The 23,985-nt window shown below is 45.8% G+C and overlaps 1 protein-coding gene across 1 annotated transcript in view; it reads right to left on the bottom strand.

Annotated features, from left to right (window-relative positions):
• Positions 1-23,985, bottom strand: part of frem1b (Fras1 related extracellular matrix 1b) — a 133,846-nt gene that overhangs the window by 75,023 nt on the left and 34,838 nt on the right. The window contains exons 8-16 of the mRNA XM_056276936.1: positions 19,453-19,797; positions 17,951-18,093; positions 13,672-13,868; positions 13,245-13,335; positions 12,828-12,995; positions 11,995-12,203; positions 6,251-6,344; positions 4,060-4,312; positions 1,149-1,343 (exon numbers count right to left, since the gene is read on the bottom strand). Of these exons, the coding sequence (XP_056132911.1) occupies positions 1,149-1,343; positions 4,060-4,312; positions 6,251-6,344; positions 11,995-12,203; positions 12,828-12,995; positions 13,245-13,335; positions 13,672-13,868; positions 17,951-18,093; positions 19,453-19,797 (1,695 nt within the window). The remainder of the gene's footprint in view (positions 1-1,148; positions 1,344-4,059; positions 4,313-6,250; positions 6,345-11,994; positions 12,204-12,827; positions 12,996-13,244; positions 13,336-13,671; positions 13,869-17,950; positions 18,094-19,452; positions 19,798-23,985) is intronic.

Below are 23,985 nucleotides of genomic sequence, written 5' to 3'. Positions count from 1 at the left end.
TATTGTTAATAAGGGTGGGGACACCTGCAGTCACTGTGTTGTTTATAAGGGTGGGGACACCTGCAGTCACTGTGTTGTTTATAAGGGTGGGGACACCTGCAGTCACTGTGTTGTTTATAAGGGTGGGGACACCTGCAGTCACTGTGTTGTTTATAAGGGTGGGGACACCTGCAGTCAGGTGAGACTGAAGAGGTCACTTAGATGAGGATGAAACGTTTTTGTCAATAAACGTTGTGTCCAGATGACCTGACTCAACTTTCTGTGACTAAAAGAGTACCATTTCAGGGGTGTCAAGGTGGCATAGCGGTCTATTCCGTTGCCCACCAACATGGGGATCGCTGGTTTGAATCCCCGTGTTACCTCTGGCTTGATTGGGCGTCCCTACAGACACAATTGGCCCTGTCTATAGGTGGGAATCTGGATGTGGGTATGTCTCCTGGTCGCTGCACTAGCGCCTCCTCTGGTCGATTGGGGCGCCTGTTCGGGGGGGAGGGGGAACTGGGGGGAATAGCGTGATCCTCCCACGTGCTACGTCCCCCTGGTGAAACTCCTCACTGTCAGGTGAAAAGAAGCGGCTGGTGACTCCACACGTATGGGAGGAGACATGTGGTAGTCTGCAGCCGTCCCCGGATCAGCAGAGAGGGTGGAGCAGAGACCGGGACGGCTCGGAAGAGTGGGGTAATTGGACAGGTACAATTGGTGAGAACCCCCCCCCCCCAAAAAAAGAAAAAGTAGCATTTCAGGGACAACTTTACTTCGTGACTGTAAAAAGAGCAGTTGTAAATCATTATTTTCCACCTCCGGACAAACCTGAGCAGAAAGCTCTGCCTCCGTCTCAGTCAGCGTCATGGTTTTCAAATGGGCTTTGAGGCAAACAAGTCCATGAGACTGGAACATGTTAAATTCACCAGCCGCTTTCAGTTTTACCATCCAAACACACACACACACACACACACACACACACACACACACACACACACACACACACACACACACACACACACGCACACACACACACAGGAAGTGAGCCCAGCCGATCTGTTGTTTTAACGCAGAGTGGCGGGGCTCACTTCCTGTACCTGGGTTTGACCGGCAGCCCACGTCACCGTGATCCCCTCATGATGTCATAGTACAGGATGAGGACCTACCCATGGTGATGCTGGGGACCTTGTTGTTGACAGGGAGTATTGTGACATTGAGGTCATAAACGGGAAGTGTCCCGTGGAGAGGGACAGGTGGGGGTGGGGCATCTCCATGGCAACAGCCATCAATCACTCCAGCTTCCCCATCTGACACAATGAGTGTGACCGTATCTGAAACTGGTTCAGGTCCAATCTCCTGCCCTGCACGGAACACACACACACACACACACACACACACACACACACACACACACACACACACACACATCAGAGGTCTTGCTATAATGTGAAATAAAGAGTTTGGTTGGTAAATGAGATGACACTGCTACCATTTTTAAATATCCACCCCTGGTTATGATTGAGAGTCAGTGTTGACTTTAATTTTAATTTAAAGAATTAAACATTTTTAAAAATGTTAAAAAAACTTATCTAAATTTTAATTTCAAGAGTTTAATTTAGGAGTTAAGTTTAATTTAAGTTTTTGAGTGTCTAGAAAAAGCACTATATAAATGTATTATTATAATTATTTCTTTCGTGTTTCCTGTTTTCCATCCTGTAGAGCCGGGTCCAAGCTATGGACCTGAGGCACTACAGGGCAGACGTCACTTGATTGACAGTACTCATCGTAATATGTGGGCTGTTCCGACTAGGGAGATCTCCTGGACTGCATGGATGTTGATGTTTCCTAGGATACGGTTGGTGAACTTTTCCAGTCCCTTCTTCATGAATCCTAGAGCTCCGATGACCACTGGTGCTGTTCCGGTCTTCATTCCCCACATCCTGGTGGTTTCAGTCTCCAGGTCTTTGTACTTGGTCAGCTTCTCTGTGACTTTCTCTGAGGTGTTTGTTTCGGATGGTGTTGCCATGTCGATGAGCATGCACCTCTTTTGCTTCCTGTCCTTGATAACGATGTCGGGCTTGTTGGCTCTCATCTCTCTGTCAGTGTGGATGGGCGTGTCCCAGAGGATGGTGACGTCATTGTCCTCAGTGACCGTGTTTGGCTGATGTTCGTACCAGTTCTCAGTGGTCTTGATCTTGTAACTCCTGCAGGTCTTCCAGTGCAGGTATGCTGCTGCCTTGTTGTGCCTGTAAATGTACTCGGTCTTTGCCAGTTCCGGGCAGCCTGAGACGACGATGTGGTCGATGGTTTCTTCGTACACTCCACAGATTCTGCATTTTGGGTCTGTTCCACCTTTGATGATGCGATGGTAATAGGATGTAGTTGCCAGGCTCTGGTCTTGTGCAGCGATTATCAGGCCCCCCGTCTCTGCTTTCAGCCCGGTGCTCCTCAGCCACTGGTGTGTCTTTTGTTGGTCCACATCTGCATCGTTCTTTCTTTGTGGGTCCTTCCCGTGCATTGCTTTGTCCTCCCAGGTTTTTTTGCAGTTGCCGCTGGCCATGCTGTTTTGCCTTCTGCTTCACTCGTTTGGCATACGTAGATGGTAGTTGCCTCATTTTCTGTTGGAGGGGTTTCTGGGACATCAAGCTCTTTCTTGAGTTGTGCAGCTTTATTGATGGAGTAGATCTGATGTTCTACTATTTGGAGGAGTGGGTCATCTGTTTTTGTCAGGTATGCATCCAGCTTGATCGTGGTAGTCGTGAAGGTCAGTTTGAGTTGGACTAGGCCTCGTCCTGCTGAAGCTCTTGGTCGGTACAGCCTGTCGACGTCTGCTTTCAGGTGGTGCAGCTTCTCCATGGTCAGCATCTTTCCTGTCTCGGTGTCTAGTCTCTTGATGTCGTTCAGTTTCCAAGTGATGATGTTGAAGCTGTACGTCACTACAGGTATTGCTAGGGTGTTGATAGCTTCAATTCTGTTAGCTGCACTGAGTTTGCTCTTCAGTACCATATGCACTCTCCTGTGGTACTCTTTCCGGATCTTCTCCTTCATGGTTGAGTGTTGTATGTGCCATCTTGGTCTAGCGCTTTGATTACGGTGTCAGTGTCAAGGTCTAAGTCTGCAGTCTTGGTAAGTCTTCCTTTCTAGAAAGTGGCTTTGGCACACTTGTCGATTCCATCTTGATGTCATCGCTGAAGGTCTTGTCGATGGTGAGTAGACCCTTCTGCTGATTGTTGTCCTTGGTAAACGTCTTGAGGTCGTCAGTGTAGAACAGGTGAGTCAGTTTACCATTCTGTGATTTTTACCCATAGCTGCTGTTGTTCAGTAGATTGCTGAGTGGTGCTAGTGCAAGGCAGAAGAGCAGTGGTGATAGTGAGTCCCCTTGGAAGATTCCGCTTCTGATGTTGATCGGTCTCGATGTTAATGACCCCTCTGCATGATGGAGATTCAGGGTGGTCTTCCAGGTCTTCATACTCTCCGTGATGAATTTGACAGGTGTTGGGCAGACTCTGTCGATCTTGAGGCTCTTCTCTATCCAGGAGTATGGCATGCTGTCAAATGACTTCCTATAGTCAATCCACGCTGTTGACAAGTTCCTTTTCTTCGATTTGACCTTTTGCAATATGGCTTTATTGATGAGTAGCTTATTATTATTATTAAATGGAAATATCATAAAGGCAACAGGATCAGTGTTACAGATTAGAGCACACCTGTTATCATGAACATCTGGTAATATTTTTCCTAGATAGATATTAATCTAGTGGATAAAAAACTAATTATCTTCGCAAGGAAAAACAAATTGGAAGTTGGACAATTAAAGTCCCTCATCTCAGCCTTCAATCTAACCTGACATACAGCTGCTTCTGCATCACATTCACAATCTAACCTGACACACAGCTGCTTCTTCGTCATGTTCACACCTTCACTCCTCATTTTATAAAGTATTCTGATTCTGATTTATGGTTCCATGGTGAAAGGAAGTCTGTCTTTTACAAGGACAAATCTCTCTAAATGTCATACTCATGCTCAGTATTTGGCTTTGTGTCCTTTAAACACCATCACTGATGTGGTGGAGCTCACCGCGGTGGACGTAGTAGATGGCCCCTTGGAGGAGATCCTGCTGGGAGAACTTGTCCACAGTAAGCCCGGACCTCTGCAACTCTCCTCGGGTTGGGCTGCGGGCCAACATGTACATTAGTCTGGAGTCATCACTATCAGCGTCCGTGGCGGACAGGTATTCCACCGTCACCTGCACCCGGCCGCCCTCCTCACACTGCAGCTCCCCCCGCAGACCCCTCCCCAGCTGGGGGGGCTCATCGTTCACGGGCACGACCTAAAAAACAGCCATGACCATAAAAAAAAAAGTTCATAATAAAGTCCACCCACCAGAGTCAAAGAACCACAACATCGCCGGCTCAAATCCCATCCAGACTGACAGATGGCGGTCTTCAAAGACAACTTTATCACACCTCATTTAAATGGATCACCACTGAGGCTTACCCACACTGTAGAACTATGACTGTACTGGTCAGTTCCCAGTAACCAGCAGCAGAAGACTGTGGTTCAGGGTAACATAATAAACTTCAGGGTAACATAATAAAGTTCATAACATAATAAAGTTCAGGGTAACATTAAGTTCAGGATAACATAATAAAGTTTGGGGTATATAATAAAGTTCAGGGTAACATAATAAAGTTCAGGGTAACATAAAGTTCAGGATAACATAATAAAGTTTGGGGTAGAAAATAAAGTTCAGGGTAACATAACGTTCAGGATAACATAATAAAGGTCAAGGTATATAATAAAGTTCAGGGTAACATAATAAAGTTCAGGGTAACATAAAGTTCAGGATAACATAATAAAGTTTGGGGTATATAAAAGTTCAGGGTAACATAATAAAGTTCAGGGTAACATAAAGTTCAGGATAACATAATAAAGTTTGGGGTATATAATAAAGTTCAGGACAACATAATAAAGTTTGGTATATATAATAAGGTTCAGGATAACATAATGAAGTTCAGGATAACATAATAAAGTTTGGTGTATATAATAAAGTTCTGGATAACATAATAAAGTTTGGTGTATATAATAAAGTTCAGGATAACATAATAAAGTTCAGGATAACATAATAAAGTTTGGTGTATATAATAAAGTTTAGGATAACATATTAAAGTTTGGTGTATATAATAAAGTTCAGGATAACATAATAAAGTTTAGTGTATATAATACAGTTCAGGATAACATAATAGAGTTCAGGATAACATAATAAAGTTCAAGATAACATAATAAAGTTTGGTGTATATAATAAAGTTCAGGATAACATAATAAAGTTTGGAGTATATAATAAAGTTCAGGATAACATAATAGAGTTCAGGATAACATAATAAAGTTCAAGATAACATAATAAAGTTTGGTGTATATAATAAAGTTCAGGATAACATAATAAAGTTTAGTGTATATAATACAGTTCAGGATAACATAATAGAGTTCAGGATAACATAATAAAGTTCAAGATAACATAATAAAGTTTGGTGTATATAATAAAGTTCAGGATAACATAATAAAGTTTGGAGTATATAATAAAGTTCAGGATAACATAATAAAGTTTGGTGTATATAATAAAGTTCAGGATAACATAATAAAGTTTGGTGTATATAATAAAGTTCAGGATAACATAATAAAGTTTGGTGTATATATAATAAAGTTCACGATAACATAATAAAGTTCAGGATAACATAATAACGTTCAGGGTAACTCGGTGGTTTTACAGGATGGATGAGTAAGGAGTACACAGGGAGCTGCTCAATATTGGTCTCACTGTGTTTGTGACAGACAGACAGACAGACAGACAGACAGACACAGAGACAGACAGGCAGACAGACAGGCAAATACAGAAACAGACAGACTGACAGGCAGACAGACTGGTAGACGGACGAGTAGACAGACACAGAGACAGACAAATGCGTAGACAAACAGAGAGACAGGCAGGCAGGCAGACATACAGGTAGACAGACAACCAGGCAGATAGACAGACACAGAGACAGACAAACAGGTAGACAGACAGACAGACAGGTAGACAGACAGACAGACTGGTAGACAGACAGACAGACCGGTAGAGACAGACAGGCAGACAGACAGACACAGAGACAGACAAACAGGTAGACAGACAGACAGACTGGTAGACAGACAGAAAGACAGGTAGACAGCCAGGCAGGCAGGCAGACAGACAGAAAGACTGGCAGACAGTCATCCTGCTGTCAGGACACCTCACCTGTATGGGCAGGCTGACATCAGCTGTGTTGTGTCCGTCTGTGACTGTAAAAGCGATGGAATCCTCGCTGGTCTCCGAGTCATCATGGACGTACCTGTAAATATTCTGCAGTAAATCCACCAGCCATGTCCTCCACCCAACACCTGCACTGGCTGCCATGTTACTGACTGGTCCTGTCATAGTTACTATGGATCACATCCACTATCCAAACCCCCATCCTTACTCAGGGTCGCAGGGACACTGGAGCCCACCCCAGCAGCCACTGGGCGGCAGGTGGGGAGACACCCTGGACAGGCCGCCAGGCCATCACACACCAAGGGACAGTTTAGTATGTCCGATTCACCTGACCTACATGTCTGAGTCACCTGACCTACATGTCTTTGGACTGTGGGAGGAAACCCACGCAGACACGGGGAGAACATGCAAACTCCACCCACATGATGACCCAAGATGACCCCCCAAGGTTGGACTACCCCGGGGCTTGAACCCAGGATCTTCCCGCTGTGAGGCGACCACGCTAACCACTGCGCCACGGTGCCGCCCTGTCATATGTATCTATGAACTACATCCTCTCATTCATTTATCTTCTGTACAGAGCTTGATACAGAGGAGTGGTCATATTTACACTTACTGCTCTGTGTATAAACTGTATACTCTGTGTATAAACTGTATACTGTGTATAAGCTGTATACTCTGTGTATAAACTCTATACTCTGTGTATAAGGTGTATATTCTGTGTATAAGGTGTATATTGTGTATACTCTGTGTATAAGGTGTACACTCTGTGTATAAAGTGTATATTGTGTGTATAAGGTGTATACTGTGTATAAGGTGTATATTGTGTGCATAAGGTGTATTCTCTGTATAAGATGTATACTCTGTGTATAAGGTGTATATTGTGTGTATACTCTGTGTATAAGGTGTATACTGTGTATAAGTTGTACATTCTGTGTATAAGGTGTATACTCTGTGTATAAGGTGTATAAGGTTTATACTCTGTGTATAAGCTGTATACTCTGTGTATAAGGTGTATAAGGTGTATACTCTGTGTATAAGCTGTATACTCTGTGTATAAGGTGTATATTGTGTGTATAAGGTGTATACTCTGTGTATAAGGTGTATATTGTGTGTATAATCTGTGTATAAACTGTATATTCTGTGTATGAGGTGTATACTCTGTGTATAAGGTGTATATTGTGTGTATAAGGTGTATACTCTGTGTATAAGGTGTATACTCTGTGTATAATGTGTATATTCTGTGTATAAGGTGTATATTCTGTGTACAGGGTGTATACTCTGTGTATAAGGTTTACATTGTGTGTATAAGGTGTATACTCTGTATAAGCTGTATATTCTGTGTATAAGGTATATTACATTACATGACAGTCATTTAGCCGACACTTTTATCCAAAGCGACTTACAATAAGAGCATCATTTCACGTAGAAAATCAGGAGAACTACTAGTCATCAGAGGTCATAAGTGCATCTTCTCTCTAAACAAGCATCTAAGAGCAGAACCAGTGCTACAGTAAAAGCGCAAGAAAGAGATTTTTATTTAATGAATGAATACAATAGAAAGTGCTAAGAACAACTAACAGGGTAGTAGTTCTTGAAGAGGTGAGTTTTTAACCTGCGCCGAAAGATGGGCAGCGACTCCGTTGTGCTGACATCAGTGGGGATTTCATTCCACCACTGTGGGGCCAGGACAGGAAAGAGCCGTGACCGGGTCGATCAGCAGCAGGGGCCTCTGAGGGATGGGGCAACCAGGCGTCCCGAGGCAGTAGAGCCAAGTGGTTGGGCGGGGGTGTAGGGCTTGACCATGGCCTGGAGATAGGAAGGAGCTGTTCCTTTCACTGCCTTGTAGGCTAGCACCAGAGTCTTAAACTAGATGCGAGCAGCTACTGGGAGCCAGTGTAGGGAAATGAGAAGGGGAGTTGTGTGGGAGAACTGATCACACCCAGATTCCTCGCAGTCCAAGTTGGTGTCACCACGGTGTTGTCATGGTGATGGCCAGGTCTCGGTGCAGGCAACCTTTCCCCGGGAGGAACATCAGCTCTGTCTTGTCCACATTGAGCTTCAGTTGGTGTGTCGCCATCCACTCCGAGATGTCAGTCAAGCACGCAGCAATGCGTGTCTCTACTTGTATGTCGGAGGGAGGAAAGGACAAGATCAGCTGGGTGTCATCAGCATAACAATGGTAAGAGAAGTCATGCGAGCGAATAACAGAACCCAGGGATGTCGTGTACAGGGCGAACAGGAGAGGACCCAGAACCAAACCCTGTGGAACGCCTGCAGTCAGTCTGAGAGGCTCCAACACAGATCCCCTCCATGTCACCTAGTAGGAGCGACCCATCAGGTAGGATGTAAACATTGAGAGTGCAGAGCCTGTGACATCCAGCCCCTCGAGGGTAGAGAGGAGGATCTGGTGGTTCACTGTGTCGAACGCAGCTGACAGGTCCAGGAGTATCAGGACAGAGGAGAGAGAGTTTGCTCTCGCAGAGTGCAGCGATTCTGTCACTGCAAGGAGGGCCGTCTCTATTGAGCGACCCACCTTGAACCCAGATTGGTTGGGGTCCAGGAGGTTGTTCTGGTGAGGCACAAAGAAAGTTGGTTAAAGACAGCACGTTCGAAAGTTTTGGATAGAAAGGAAAAACCAGTCTGTAGTTTTTGACATCAGAGGGGTTAAGTGATGATTTCTTGAGAAGGGGGGTGACTCTAGCAGTCTTGAAGGCAGATGGAAAGCATTCTGCCTGGAGGGAGGTGTTGATGAGGAGGGTTAGAAAGTGAAGGAGTTCAGGTGCTATAGACTGAAGAAGAGGGGAGGGGACCGGGTCAAGGGAGCATATGGTGGGGCGACTGGATGTGATGAGGTTGAGGACCTCGTCGGGGGAGAGGGGAACGAGGTGGGATAGGGTGGGACGTGGAGAGGTGAAAGAGGGTGCAGAGGGTGGGCTAGTGCAAGCAGCACTAACTGGGTGGTGAGAAAAGGAGGATCGGATGTCGTTTACTTTCTTGTCAAAGAAGTTAGCGAAGTCATCAGGGAGAAGGGAGGAAGTAGGAGGAGGAGGTGGGGGTTGAAGAAGTGTAGAGAAGGTTTCAAAGAGTTTCTTAGGATTAGAGGCAGAGGATAGGATTTTAGAGCAATAGAAGGCAGCCTTAGCAGCAAAAAGGGAGGAGGAGAAAGTGGAAGGAAGAGATTGGAAGTTGAGAAGGTCCTCTGGGAGTTGAGTTTGCCTTTTCTCCATTTATGCTCTGCCACTCTCAGGCTCCGTTTGTCAGTATGTACTGAGTCGGACAGCCAAGGGGCAGGTGGAGTTGGGTGTGCAGGCCTGGAGGTGAGGGGACAGAGATTGTCCAGAGAAGAGGAGAGGATAGAGAGAAGAAGATCAGTAGCAGTGTCAGGGGGTAGGAGAGAGAACGATTCAGGTGTAGGGAAGATAGAGGTAACAGAGGAAGAAAGATCAGTGGTGGAGAGAGAGTGGCGGTGTCTATGGGTGGAAACCATGTGGGTAGGGGGAGGGCCTGAGGGAGGTGAAGAGAGGGAGAGAGAGTAGGACATGAAATAGTGGTCAGAGAGCTGGAGGGGAGTAACAGAGAGATTGGAAATAGGACAGTGTCTAGTAAAGATGAGGTCCAGCTGGTTGCCGGCCTTGTGGGTAGGAGGAGAGGGTGAGAGGTGAAGGTCAAAGGAGGAGAGGAAAGAGAGAAGAGGATCTAGCTTGTCAGTGTGGATGTTGAAGTCACCGAGAAGGATAAGTGCAGAGTCGTCAACAGGGAAGTGCGAGACAAGTGTGTCAAGCTCCTCCAGAAACTCACCAAGGGGGCCTGGTGGGCGGTACACAACCACGACGGTGAGTTTGACTGGATAAGAGACAGTAACAGCATGAAATTCAAAAGAGGGTGGAGAAAACTGTGGAATGGAAACAAGAAAGTATTTCCATTTCAGGGAGATTAGCAGGCCAGTACCACCACCCCGCCTCCCAGCTCTGGGAGTGTGAGAAAAAGAGTCCTTGCTCGACGAAGTCTTGGCTTGAAAAAGTCGCGCTTGCCTTTGTTCACGCTAGCCTTTGTTCAGCCTAGACATGTTTGCCCTCGGCTTGTTTGCCTGACGCTTCCAAGTAGCAGCAGTGATTTAAAGAACACTCATTGCTAATTGTCTGCCAGGAGTGCAGATCACACCCTGGCTACTTAACACCCAACTGGCCAAAGAGGTACACTGAAAGTAGGCCTATTGCCCAGAAACTGGTCACTTACGTAAAACTCTATCAAACCTCACATAAAACTATTAAAACTGCAAGCAGCAAGTTACCAAGGAATATATTTATAATCTAAACAGATAACTAAGTCAAAACAGCTAGGCAACAAGAAATATTTAAGGGCACACTCGTAGGTGAAAAACAGCCACAGCTTGAATAAGATCCCACTAGGAACCAGCAGCAGATGTATAGAGAAAAGGACCAATACTCAAGCAGCTGGAATAAGACTAATAGCAACTTGTTAAGCAAGAAAGATGATACTTACTCTAGTTTAGATGAGCCAGCAATTCAGAATCGCTCCAGAAGTTAAAATGCACACTGTGTATACTCTGTGTATAAGGTGTATATTGTGTAGGGAGGTGTATATTCTGTATATAAGCTGTATGTTGTATGTATAAGGTGTATACTTTGTGTACAAGCTGTATATTGTATATTGTGTATATAAGGTGTATATTCTGTGTATAAGATGTATGCTGTGTATAAGCTGTATGTTGTGTGTATTAGTGTGTGTATTTTGTCATACTGCTCCACATGAATCTAGTGTCATTACTCAGAGTCAGCTGGTTAAGATCTGAGATCTCCTTCACTGCTTCAGTCTTTCTTGTGTTTTCAGTCTTCTGTCTTGTGTTTTCAGTCTTCTGTCTTATGTTTTCAGTCTTCTGTCTTGTGTTTTCAGTCTTCTGTCTTGTGTTTTCAGTCTTGTCTTATGTTTTCAGTCTTCTGTCTTGTGTTTTCAGTCTTCTGTCTTGTGTTTTCAGTCTTGTCTTATGTTTTCAGTCTTCTGTCTTATGTTTTCAGTCTTCTGTCTTGTGTTTTCAGTCTTCTGTCTAATGTTTTCAGTCTTCTGTCTTATGTTTTCAGTCTTCTTTCTTGTGTTTTCAGTCTTCTGTCTTGTGTTTTCTTTGCTGTGCTGCAACTGTTTCTTTTTCAAATTCAATTTAAACTCAGGCGTCTTGATGTTAAACATGCAAAAGAAAAAATAAAACCAGAAGAACTCAACCAGAATTCTCAACAGAGAATCCAACTACACTGATATGTTGGAGAAAGAGCAGGAGGAAGTTACTACTTACCGTTTCCTGCCCCTCCCTGACACTCAGTTAGCAAACCTCCATAATAAACTTAGTGTTTACACATCACAGTGTGTCAGCCTCCACAACTACCTCACAATGACTCATAACACAACAAAGTCAAATCTAATTATCAAACCTCTCACATCTGTCTGTCTCTCTCACATCTGTCTGTCTCTCACATCTCTCTGTCTACCAACATTCAGTATGTCTAAACTCTCCAGAGGACTCAGAAAAATCCCTGTATCACCTGCTGATATTGATCATGGACGGATGTGATCACCACAGGTGGGTTCAAGTACAATATGATTGACAGCTGAGGTGTGCTCAACATGATTGACAGCTGAGGTGTGTTCAACATGATTGACAGCTGAGGTGTGCTTCACATGTAGGTCTGGCCTGTAATCCATCTCTATTTCACCTGAGCCGTAGGCCTCTCAGGTCCGCTAGCGCAAAGTTGTCTCCAGTGCCAAGCAGTTGGCCTTGCAGCTCCAGACGGCCGTGGAGCGCTTCCCTCTTCACCTCCACCCGCAGCACCTCCTCCAGACTGTCCCTGTCCTGCACCAACACGTGCTCCTCCGTCACAAATGCCCCCCCACCCTCTTCCACCCGCAACAGGTTGGTGAAGACCTGAAGCAAAGGAGAGACAAGGAGAAATGAAATTTGTTTCACCAAAGACTAAAGCAGGGTTCCCACTCTTCAGGAAATCATTTCCCAGGACTGTTTCCGGGACTTTATCTTGGACATCCATGCTAGGTGGTGCTGACAGAAGGTTGCCGTATGCCGCCCAGACTTCACACACTGATGTCACATCTCAGCACAGAAACATGGCGACAAATATCACATCTCAGATAAAAACTACACTAAAAACACCATCTTGGTGGATAACAAATATAACTTCATAATTTTCCATCAACTCAATATTTCCAGGGCATTTGATCAAATTTAGTTTTCTCCAGATTTTTCTATGACTGGAAAACTATTCTATCAATGTTCAGGTTTTCCAGGTAGCACAGGGAACCCTGTGAACGGATGAAAAGGAGGAGAAAGAAAAACACATTCATCAGCACTTTAGTTTTCCCTGCAGCATTCAGCTGGACCTTCAACAAGAGATTGAACACTACCTCCTCCAGGGGGCACTACACCAGCTGTCTGCCAAAAGGAGAACCTACCATTAGAAATATATCTATTATGAAATAAAATCAATAAAAAAGATTTGATAAGTTGATTAATGCAGGTGGTTTGACCCCTGACCTCTGGCGTCAGATTGTCCACGGGGGTGACGGTGATATTGAAGAGGAGGTCATTGATGGAGCCTCCATGTTGGTCACTGACGGAGAAAACAAACTGGACCAGCAGTGGTTCTGGACCAATGTCCTCCATAGGTGGCATGAAGGCCACTTTCATATGGTTGACTGCATGCTAGGAGACAGGAGACAAATGCTAGGAGACACATGCTAGCTGCTGATATGTACTAGTACTATACTGTCATAATGTAAGACTGATATGTACTAGTACTACACTGTCATAATGTATGACTGATATGTACTAGTACTACACTGTCATAATGTTAAGACTGATATGTACTGGTTAATTCAGAGATGCATTCATGTGTTCCTGTGTGTTCTTTTGGGGTGTACCTGTGTTCCTGTGTGTTATTCTGGGGTGTACCTGTGTGAAGGACTTTAACACAGGGAGCATGTGGTCTTTCTTCATCGCGCTGGTACTGTCTGTGTAGATCAGACGACCCGCATCCATTAACCTGCAAACAGAGTTCTTTGAAAATGTTTACATCCCTGCTGATGCAAACCACCAGATAACCAGAATACCCCCCCGATGTTATGACATCTTCATGATGTCATCGTGACAGAACTACAGTATTACAAATGACATCAACATGATGCTAAGTCTCACAAATAAACTGGTACAGATTGTAGATGTTACTGGGAGAGATGGCACAGGAGACTTCGGTATGGAGAAGTCAAACTCAACATTATCTGGGTATAAAAATTGAAAGATGTGACACATTGTTCTGATTCAGAACCACTGACTGGCCAAACAAAGACTGAAAGGCTTCATTTGAATTCTCCATCCTTACCCGGGCTGTGCTGGGCTGAAGCAGGGCCGGGTGATGGTGTAAGACAGGTCGGTGTCCGGGTTCTCTCTGTCAGTGAAGTGGAGGTGTGCTGGTGTCAGATAGAGCACGTCTGTTTCTCTGACCGTCAGGGAGCGCACGCTGCCAGATACCTCCACCGGTAACTGGTCCTTTACTGGGAACACATGGACCACCACTGTCTATGTGGGGGCAAGACAAGGAAATGGGTTTTACCCCAGAACCTACGAGCCAGACTGTGGAATATAAATATATTGGGACAAAAGTGGTATTCAAATTTGATGTACATAGTATTTATTTATCTATTGTTACTATTTATTGAATCCAGTTACTGAGGATGCACAAGCCAGTGCATTCTTAGTGCCGGTCCCAAGCCCGGATAAATGGGGAGGGTTGCATCAGGAAGGGCATCTGGCATAAAACCTTTGCCAAATCAAATATGCGGATCATAAATCAGATTTCCATATCAGATCAATCGAGACCTGGGTTACCGACGACCTCCACCGGTACTGTTGGCCAGCAGGGTGCCAGTGGAAACTATGCTACTATTGGGCAAATGAGAAGGAGAGTAGGAAGGCATGTCCAGAGGCAGTGGGAGAGGAGGAAGAGGAGTGTGGAGGTGAAAGTCAGAACTTTGAATGTTGGCACTATGGCTGGTAGAGGGAGAGAGCTGGCTGATATGATGGAGAGAAGAAAGGTAGGTATACTGTGTGTGCAAGAGACCAGGTGGAGGCGGAGTAAGGCCAGGAGCATTGGAGGTGGGTTCAAACTCTTCTACCATGGAGTGAATGGGAGAAGAAATGGGGTAGGGGTAATTCTGAAGGAAGAGTATGTCAAGAGTGTGTTGGGAGGTGAAGAGAGTGTCAGACAGAGTGATGAGTATGAAGCTGGAAGTCGAAGGTATGATGATGAATGTTATCAGCGCATATGCCCCACAAGTTGGGTGTGAGATGGAAGAGAAAGAAGAATTCTGGAGTGAGTTGGATGATGTGGTGGAGAGGGTACCCAAGCAAGAGAGTGTGGTGACTGGAGCAGACTTAATGGGCATGTTGATGAAGAGTACAGAGGTGATGAGGAGGTGATGGGTAGGTGATGGTGTCAAGGAGAGGAATGTGGAAGGACAGATGGTGGTGGATTTTGCACAAAGGATGGGATTGGCTTCTTGAACTATGTATTCACCACACATATTTCAAGAAGAGGGAGGAACACAGGGTGACGTACAAGAGTGGAGGAAAGTGCACACAGGTGGACCATATGTTATGTAGAAGGTGCAATCTGAAAGGGATTAGAGACTGCAAGGTGGTGACAGGAGAGAACGTAGATAGGCAGCGTCGGATGGTGGTTTATAGGATGACTGGAGACAAAGAAGAGGAAGAGCCAAGGATCAAATGGTAGAAGTTGAAGAAGGAAGACTGTTGTGTGGAGTTCCGGCAGGAGTTAAGACAGACACTGGGTGGTAGTGAAGAGTTGCCAGATGGCTGGGCAACCACTGCAGAAATAGTGAGGGAGACAGCTAGGAAGGTACTTGGTGTGTCATCAGGACAGAGGAAGGAAGACAAGGAGACTTGATGTCAGAATAAGGAAGTACAGCAAAGTATACAGAGGAAGATGTTGGCGAGGAAGAAGTGGATAGTTAAGAGGGAGGAAGAAAGTAGACAGGAGTACAAGGAGATGTGGCGTAAAGTGTAAAGAGAGGTGGCAAAGGAAAAGGCATATGGTGACTTGTGTGAGAGGTTAAAAACTAAGGAAGGAGAAAAGGACTTGTACTGATTGGCTAGACAGAGGGACCGAGCTGCAAAGGATGTGCAGCAGGTTAGGGTGATCAAGGATAGAGATGGAAATGTGCTGACAAGTGAGGAGAGTGTGCTGAGAAGGTGGAAGGAGTACTTTGAGGGGCTGATGAATGAAGAAAATGAGAGAGAGAGAGAAGGTTGGATGATGTGGGGATGGTGAATCAGGAAGTGCGGTGGATTAGCAAGGAGGAAGTGAGGGCAGCTATAAAGAGGATGAAGAGTGGAAAGGCAGTTGGTCCTGATGACATACCTGTGGAGGCATGGAGGTGTTTAGGAGAGATGGCAGTGGAGTTTTTAACTAGATTGTTTAACACAATCTTGGAAAGTGAGAGGATGCCTGAGAGGTGGAGAAGAAGCATACTGGTACCGATTTTCAAGAACAAGGACGATGTGCAGAACTGTAGCAACTACAGAGGTATAAAGTTGATCAGCCACAGCATGAAGATATTGGAAAGAGTAATAGAAGCTAGGTTAAGAGGAGAGGTGGTGAGTAGTGAGGAGTAGTATGGTTTCATGCCATGAAAGAGCACCACAGATGTGATGTTTGCTTTGAGAATGTTGATGGAGAAGTATAGAGAAGGCCAGAAGGAGTTACATTGTGTCTTTGTGGATTTAGAGAAAATATACGACAGGGTGCTGAGAGAGGAGATGTGGTATTGTATGAGGAAGTCGGGAGTTGCAGAGAAGTATGTAGGAGTGGTGCAGGATATGTATGAGGGAACCCAAAGGAGTTGAATCAAGTGCAACTGGACTTGGTATATATCCGTGAAGACGTTTCGCCTCTCATCCAAGAGGCTTCCTCAGTTCGTGCCTTTCTGACTAGACCAAGCTAGTCTGACTGGCTGCTGATGAGACTCAGAATTTATCCTCTAGGAGTCGTTGTCAGACCTATAGATGTCCATGGCTCTTTGTGTCTCGATGTTTACCAACGCCCGTCGCTAACAGAGCTATAGATATGCGTGGCTCTTTTGTGTACCGATGTCCAGCTGTGTCCGTCGCCATCAGAGCTATTGATTTGCATTTGTTTAGCAGCGACGGTCATTGGGGGTGTTAGTTTCGACTTCATTGTTCAGTGGTCCTGAGAGTCGTTGGAGCCGTTAGTGAGCGACTGTTGTTCTTGGAGGCTAGGCTTCTTGAGTCTCCTGAGTAGAGATGAAAGGACGGCATTGTAAGTGGGAGATAGGTGGTGTCGCAGACCTCCTCCTCTGTTGAGGGATGGTTTTTCCAGTTTCGCATAGATGGCTTCCTTCACCCCTCTTTCAAACCATCTATCTTCTCTGTCCAAAATGTGTACGTTGCTGTCCTGGAAGGAGTGTGTCTTCTCCTTTAGGTGTAGATAGACTGCTGACTCTTGTCCTGAGGAGTTTGGCCTTCTGTGTTGGGCCATCCGTTTGTGTAGTGGTTGTTTGGTTTCTCCTATGTATAGGTCAGTGCAATCCTCATTGTATTGTACAGCATACACCAGATTGCTTTTCCGGGTGTGTGGTACACGGTCTTTGGGATGAACCAGTCTTTGTCGGAGTGTGTTGCTGGGTTTGAAGTATACCGGGATGCGGTGTTTGTTGAAAATTCTCCTGAGTTTCTCGGAGACCCCAGAAACATACGGGATGACTGTGCTCTTCCTTCTGTTGCTTTTTTCCTCATCGCTCACCTGGGTGGTCTTTTTGGAACGTGTTGCAGTTTTCACAAATGAGGGGGAGGGACGTCTGGAGTGCCCTACTTAGCTTGCCACCACCACGACCTGACCCCGGAAAAGCGGCTGATGATGAATGAATGGGTACCAGCAAGAGTTAAAGGGAAGGTTTACAGGATGGTAGTGAGACCAGCTATGTTGTATGGTTTGGAAACAGTGGTACTGATGAAAAGACAGGAGGTGGAGCTGGAGGTGGCAGAGATGAAGATGATAAGATTTTCACTGGGAGTGATGAAGAAGGACAGGATTAGGAAGGAGTATATTAGAGGGACAGCTCAGGTTGGACGGTTTGGAGACAAAGCAAGAGAGGCGAGATTAAGATGGTTTGGACATGTGTGGAGGAGAGATGCTGGGTATACTGGGAGAAGGATGCTGAATATGGAGCTGCCAGGGAAGAGGAGAAGAGGAAGGCCAAAGAGGAGGTTTATGGATGTGGTGAGGGAGGACATGCAGGTGGCTGGTGTGACAGAGGAAGACGCAGAAGACAGGAAGAGATGGAAAGGGATGATCCGCTGTGTCGACCCCTAACGGGAGCAGCCAAAAGTAGTAGTAGTAGTAGTAGTAGTATGTAGCATTTATTGATTAAATGGTTTTAAAGATGAAGACAGAATGTCTTCTGTGGAAAAGTTATTTGTGATCAAAGCTACCATAGTTTATCTTCACCAAAACTCCCAAATCCCTGAATTTACTGGAAGACAACAGTTTTCCTTCGACAAGGTGTTGGTATTGTCTCAAAACATCAACAACAACTAATAAACAAGAAGAAATCTGGTCTTACATGTGTTTGAGAGAGGTTGGGTGGCTGGTGGCTGTCTGACAGAATGAAGTCGAAGGAGTCCTCAAACAGCTCCTCTCCGTCATGCTGGTAGTAAATGAGTCCCTGATTCAGATCTCTCTGCAGGAAGCTCTCCACTGGTGCTCCTGCAGGATCACAAGACGTCACAATGATTTCCTCACAAGACACCACATCTCCAGTCTGCGATTTCAACACACAGTGTGGCTCGTGTACATCCACGGCCGACATCATTACGTCCCATTTTCCCCCCAACCACATTAATAGTTGGGAATTCCATAATCAGGAACATCCGTTGTTTTTTTTTCCAACGCAGCCACTCACTGTTCCCCTGGAGCCGCAATCCCTGATATCCTGAAAAAATTTTCGGAGTTTATCTGCTCAGTCCCATCCTCCACCAATTGAGTGATCGCTCATGCGGGGACAAACGATGCAGCTCATCAGCAGTCTGAATTAACCAAAAAGGATTTTAATAACCTTTTCAGCTTTATAAGTACGTGCGGAAAGTCTGTTTTTATCTCAGGTCCTATTCTGACCCTGGCCCGTGGAGTGGGGCGTTTCAGCAGAATCCTCAGCCTGAAGACGTGGCTCATCTCCGCCTGCAGAACTCACAGTCTTGGTTTTATTGGTCATTTTAATCTGTTTTGTAAATTGCCTCTGATTGTCTAACCCTAACCCCAACTAAGCCCAAGCCTAAACCTTAAACCTAACCAATGGAAGCAACGAGTACTAACCGCTGCGGGTGGGGGAATGCTATATGGGGCGTGTCTTGCCATGAAAAGCAGCGGGATCCATAATAATGCGGCAACGACAGAGTCAAAATATTATGTATTCAGGTAGCGAAAGATTTTTTTTTCCAACCCATTTCGGGAACACCTACCTCTGATTGGTTAAGGTCCAGGAAAACCTGCTTCTGATTGGTTAGGTTTAGGGTTAGAGTTAGCCAATCAGAGCTTTCGTCACACAGAAGTTTGATCTAAGGTGGGCTGGTAAAACCCAATACACAGTCGGGTATGAGTCTTGAAAGTAAACCAGAAGTCGACCGTATTTCAGTCAGCAAATCACTCAATGCTGATCACAGCACAGGAGAACCGGAGGAACACTGGGTGGACCAAAATAATCACCTCTGTCTTCATTTTCACAACATAACACAGCTGGCTAAACTGGTTACACCTGCACAAGCGTGACTCACATCTCCTCACATCTTAAAACCGCTCCTTCGTCTGACCAACAGCCAACAATACCTCAAGCACTGATTTCATAATGGTTTAAATCAGAGGAAGGCGAGCAAATCTTAGCATTTATGAAACCGTAACCAGCAGATGTTTGGTATTTTATCTTGATGATGACTCAAATGATTAATCGACCACCAAATTTGTAATCGATTAATTTTCTGTCTATTGATTAATCAACTAACTGTTTCAGCACTTATTATGGGACAACTAAATTCAAGCCAGCCCCAGGCAGAACAAGCTGCTCCTCCTTACCGGTCTGCTGGGGGGAGTTCTTCTTCAGCAGGTGGCCAGCACGGGGTCTGGAGACCAGCTGGAACAGGATGTGGTCGTCGCTGGAGTCCAGATCAGAGGCCAGCAGCATGTACTCCTCCAGCCGCACGTCGCCTCCCTCCTCCACCTCCAATGCCACGTTGTTGATGAGATGGGGCGGCGTGTCGTCCTTGGGCAGGATGTTGATGGGGAACTTGTGGCGAATGCTATGACGTCCATCGCTGATGCGGAAGACAATGTGGTCCCGGGTGGAGTCGCTGTCCGAGTGCTGGTAGACCACCGTGCCTCTGCGCAGGTCCTCCACACGGAACATGAAGGCCTTCTGACCTGTAGACACACAACACGCTTGAGTCAACATGCCGTCTGAATTCAGACGTGGCTGTACAAATCTCCATATGGAGTTCAAATCAAAGTGAGCCTTGGCTCCTCCGATGTCAACCTCCCGTCCCCATCACAGAGGACCAGGCACCGGACCTGGCCTGGGGTGACAGAGCCCTTTCCATTGCTGCCCCCTCCCTCTGGAACTCTCTCCCCAATCAGAGACTGCAGCGATCTGTCCACCTTCACACCACCAACCAAAACCTACCTCTTCACAACCGCTTTTACTATGTGATTAACACTGGTGTGATTAACACTGTGTGCTACTATGTGATTAACACTGTGTGTCACTGTGTGATTAACACTGTGTTACTGTAACACTGTGTGTCACTGTGTGATTAACAGTGTTACTGTAACACTGTTACTGTGTGATTAACAGTGTTACTGTAACACTATGTGTCACTGTGTGATTAACACTGTTACTGTGTGATTAACACTGTGTGTGATTAACACTGTGTGATTGACAGTGTGTGTTACTATGTGATTAACACTGTGTGCTACTATGTGATTAACACTGTGTGTTACTGTGTGATTAACACTGTGTTACTGTAACAGTGTGTTACTGTGTGATTAACACTGTGTGTTACTGTGTGATTAAGTGTTACTGTAACACTGTTACTGTGTGATTAACATCGTGTTACTGTAACACTGTTACTGTGTGATTAACACTGTGTGTTACAGTGTGATTAACAGTGTTACCTTAACACTGTGTGTTACTGTGTGATTAACACTGTGTGCTACTATGTGATTAACACTGTGTGTTACTGTGTGATTAACACTGTGTTACTGTAACAGTGTGTTACTGTGTGATTAACACTGTGTGTTACTGTGTGATTAAGTGTTACTGTAACACTGTTACTGTGTGATTAACATCGTGTTACTGTAACACTGTTACTGTGTGATTAACACTGTGTGTTACAGTGTGATTAACAGTGTTAGCTTAACACTGTGTGTTACTGTGTGATTAACACTGTGTGTTACTGTGTGATTAACATCGTGTTACTGTAACACTGTGTGTCACTGTGTGATTAACACTGTTACTGTGATTAACAGTGTTACTGTAACACTGTGTGTTACTGTGTGATTAACAGTGTGTTACTGTAACACAGTGTGTCACTGTGTGATTAACACTGTTACACTCCCTCAGATGCCAGCTGCTCATGGTGAGTCAAGCAATGACTCCATCCTACAGAGGGGCCAGTTCCACGATTAACGGACGTAGGCCTGCTCGCCGCCCCGTCTGTAAAAAACCCTACCAAGCACTCCCATGGAAGGCTGTTCGTCTCCGTCCAGTGGCGGGGGACATCGCACATTGTCTTGACAGTCTCTGGTTCAGGAAGCGGGAGACAGTACAAAACATCCTTGTGAATAGCATTCAAGATTCAAGAGTTTTATTTGTCACATCCACACAAGTACAGGTCCCGAGTGCAGAGGAATGAGAGAAAAGAAGAAGGTAGGAGCTCGGAAATGACATGTGCAAACAACAGAGTAGAACAGGTACACACGCGTCCCAATCTGCAATATACAATCACCAGCTTTAGGACTCTCTGTGAAAAGAAAACAGCACAATATATACAGTGATATAGCATATGCACATACATTGCTCCGGGAACCGCCACATCCGGGACGTGAACCCGGATCTCCTGCACCACGGTGACCACGTTCACATTAACCAGTCGACTAAAGGGTCCGACCCAAAGCACTTAAAAACAGAAAGCTGAGGTATATGTGCTCAATTATGAGGTACGTATGTAAATAATATGAGTTACGTGTAGTCGGTTACCTTACTGTGTGTGTGTGTGTGTGCGTGTGCATGCTGGAGCATGAGGGGGGCAGTATGGGTCAGCGACGGGGGCCCGGTAAGGTCAGAGTTCACAGTCCTTACGCCTGAGGAAAGAAACTCCGTCTCAGTCTCTCTGTATTGCAGCATGATTGCGGAGGCGCTTGCCTGACCACAGCAGCTGGAGCAGTCCGTTGTTGGGGTGCTGAGGGTCCTTCATAATCCTGTAGGCTCTGGTTCGGCACCTCTTGGTCTACAAGTCCTGCAGGGTGGGGAGCGAGTTACCAATAGTGCGCTCAGCCGAAGGCACTACCCTATGCGGAGCCTTCCTGTCCTGGGCGGAGCCGTTTCCAAAGCAGGCAGAGATGCATGCTGTGAGGATGCTCTCCACTGCCCCAGAGTAGAAGGACTGGAGGATCTTCCGGGACACTTGGAATTTCCTCAGCTGCCTGAGGTGACAGAGGCGCTGCCTTGCCTTGCTCACCAGAGTGTCCTTGTGCGAGTGCCATGTGAGATTCGGCTGCATATAATGAACAATGGCACGGCCATTAGTTGCTGCTGTGCTGACCTCCATGTGCAGAACACAGGCCGGGGAGCTCCCTGGTTGTTCCGTCAGCGTGCGCCTGGTCATTAGACGCTGCATCTATCCTTTCCCCTGTGTTATCAGACCATGGTGTCGTCTTCAGGTTTTGAACCCCCCCCCCCCCCCCACACACACACACACAGCGTTTTGACCATTTCAGTGGCAGCTGGCTCAGCGATGGTATGCGGCTTCACAGCTTTTGCAACGAGAACAGGATACCAGCTCAGCTGAAAAGATGCCTTCGAGGCCCGCTGCTTCTTCAGCTCGGCACATGTCTCCTCAAAGCAAGATTCTGGTCTGCCTACATGTTCTTTATGCGTCGTCTCAAAATGTCTCTTGAGCTTGTTGGGTCTGGTGCTGTCCGTAGACAGGACGCTACCGCACAGCAGACACCGCGGCCCTTCCTCGTTGTGTTGGGTTATGCCAGTAAATCCAGACTGAAGGAAGCTTTCATCGTATTCTCTCTTGCTGTTTGACGTCAGTTTCTCCATTTCTCTCAAACACGTGGAGGGCACAGACGGGCGAAGAACTCGTTCCATGTCTGTCGCTCTGGTTTGCTTGCAAACTTCGCTCGCTATGTGTGAGCGTGGGACTCTGCACGTCGGTCACGTGAGTCGAGATGTGCTGAGAACTCGCTCTTTATGCGGGGAAGTGAGTTGTTTTCAATCGTGTGTGGTGTTTTTATTATTATCCATCCATCCTTTATCTGAAGCGCTTATCCTGCTCTCAGGGGGGCGGGCATGCTGGAGCCTATCCCAGCAGCCACTGGGCGGCAGGCGGGGAGACACCCTGATAGGCCGCCGGGCCATCATTATTTGGATTGATGAATCACTAGAAATTTCAGACGACTCCATTTCAATTCCATGTGACCCCACGACCCCAAGGTTGGGAACCTGTGCCATAGCCTAAGGGTCAGTGAGTGACCAAAACACTGTCAATTACTGTTCCCACTACTTTTCCAATTACTGTCAATTACTGTTCCCACTACTGTTCCAATTACTGTTCCCACTACTGTCAATTACTGTTCCCACTACTGTTCCAATTACTGTCAATTACTGTTCCCACTACTGTTCCAATTACTGTTCCCACTACTGTTCCAATTACTGTCAATTACTGTTCAAATACTGCTCTATATTTCGCCCAGTTCTACCTGTTCCTTTTTTCCATTCATTTTATTTTATTTATCTCTTATTTTCTTTAATACTCTGTTAACCTGTTTCACTGGCACCCGCTTTGGCAACATGGAAATGAATGCAGTCATGCCAATAAAGCATCACTGAATTGAGAGAGAGAGAGAGAGAGAGACAGAGAGAGAGAGAGAGACAGAGAGAGAGAGAGAGACAGAGAGACAGAGCGAGACAGAGAGAGAGAGAGAGAGAGAGAGAGAGAGAGAGAGAGAGAGAGAGAGAGAGAGAGAGAGAGAGAGAGAGACAGAGAGAGAGAGAGAGAGAGAGATTTTAATGCCCTTTTTGTGGCGAAGTGGAAACCGTCCTTGGTTGTTTTTACTGAAGCAGAAGACTCTGCAACCTTTTCAATGCACTGGGGAAGGTTTAGACTGCTTGGTGAGAGGTGGTCTAAGAGTCTTCATCCTGGGAGTGGCAAAAAAACTCTGACGCCTCCAAGTGGCAACTACCAAATCTGGTAGTGGGGGGAGGCCAACCTGTCCATCTACAGTAGGAGGGAGAACAGAGTGGAGAACAGGGCAGGGCAGGAAGCACTTCCTGTTGTCCTCTCACTGGTGAAAGCCAGAGTCTGGGTTGATTTTAGATTCTTT

Source organism: Lampris incognitus, chromosome 3, assembly GCF_029633865.1.
Source record: "Lampris incognitus isolate fLamInc1 chromosome 3, fLamInc1.hap2, whole genome shotgun sequence".
NCBI classification, from domain to species: Eukaryota; Metazoa; Chordata; class Actinopteri; order Lampriformes; family Lampridae; genus Lampris; species Lampris incognitus.
The sequence above is the reverse complement of the archived record's forward strand: the minus strand, read 5'-3'. Positions and strand labels throughout refer to the sequence as shown.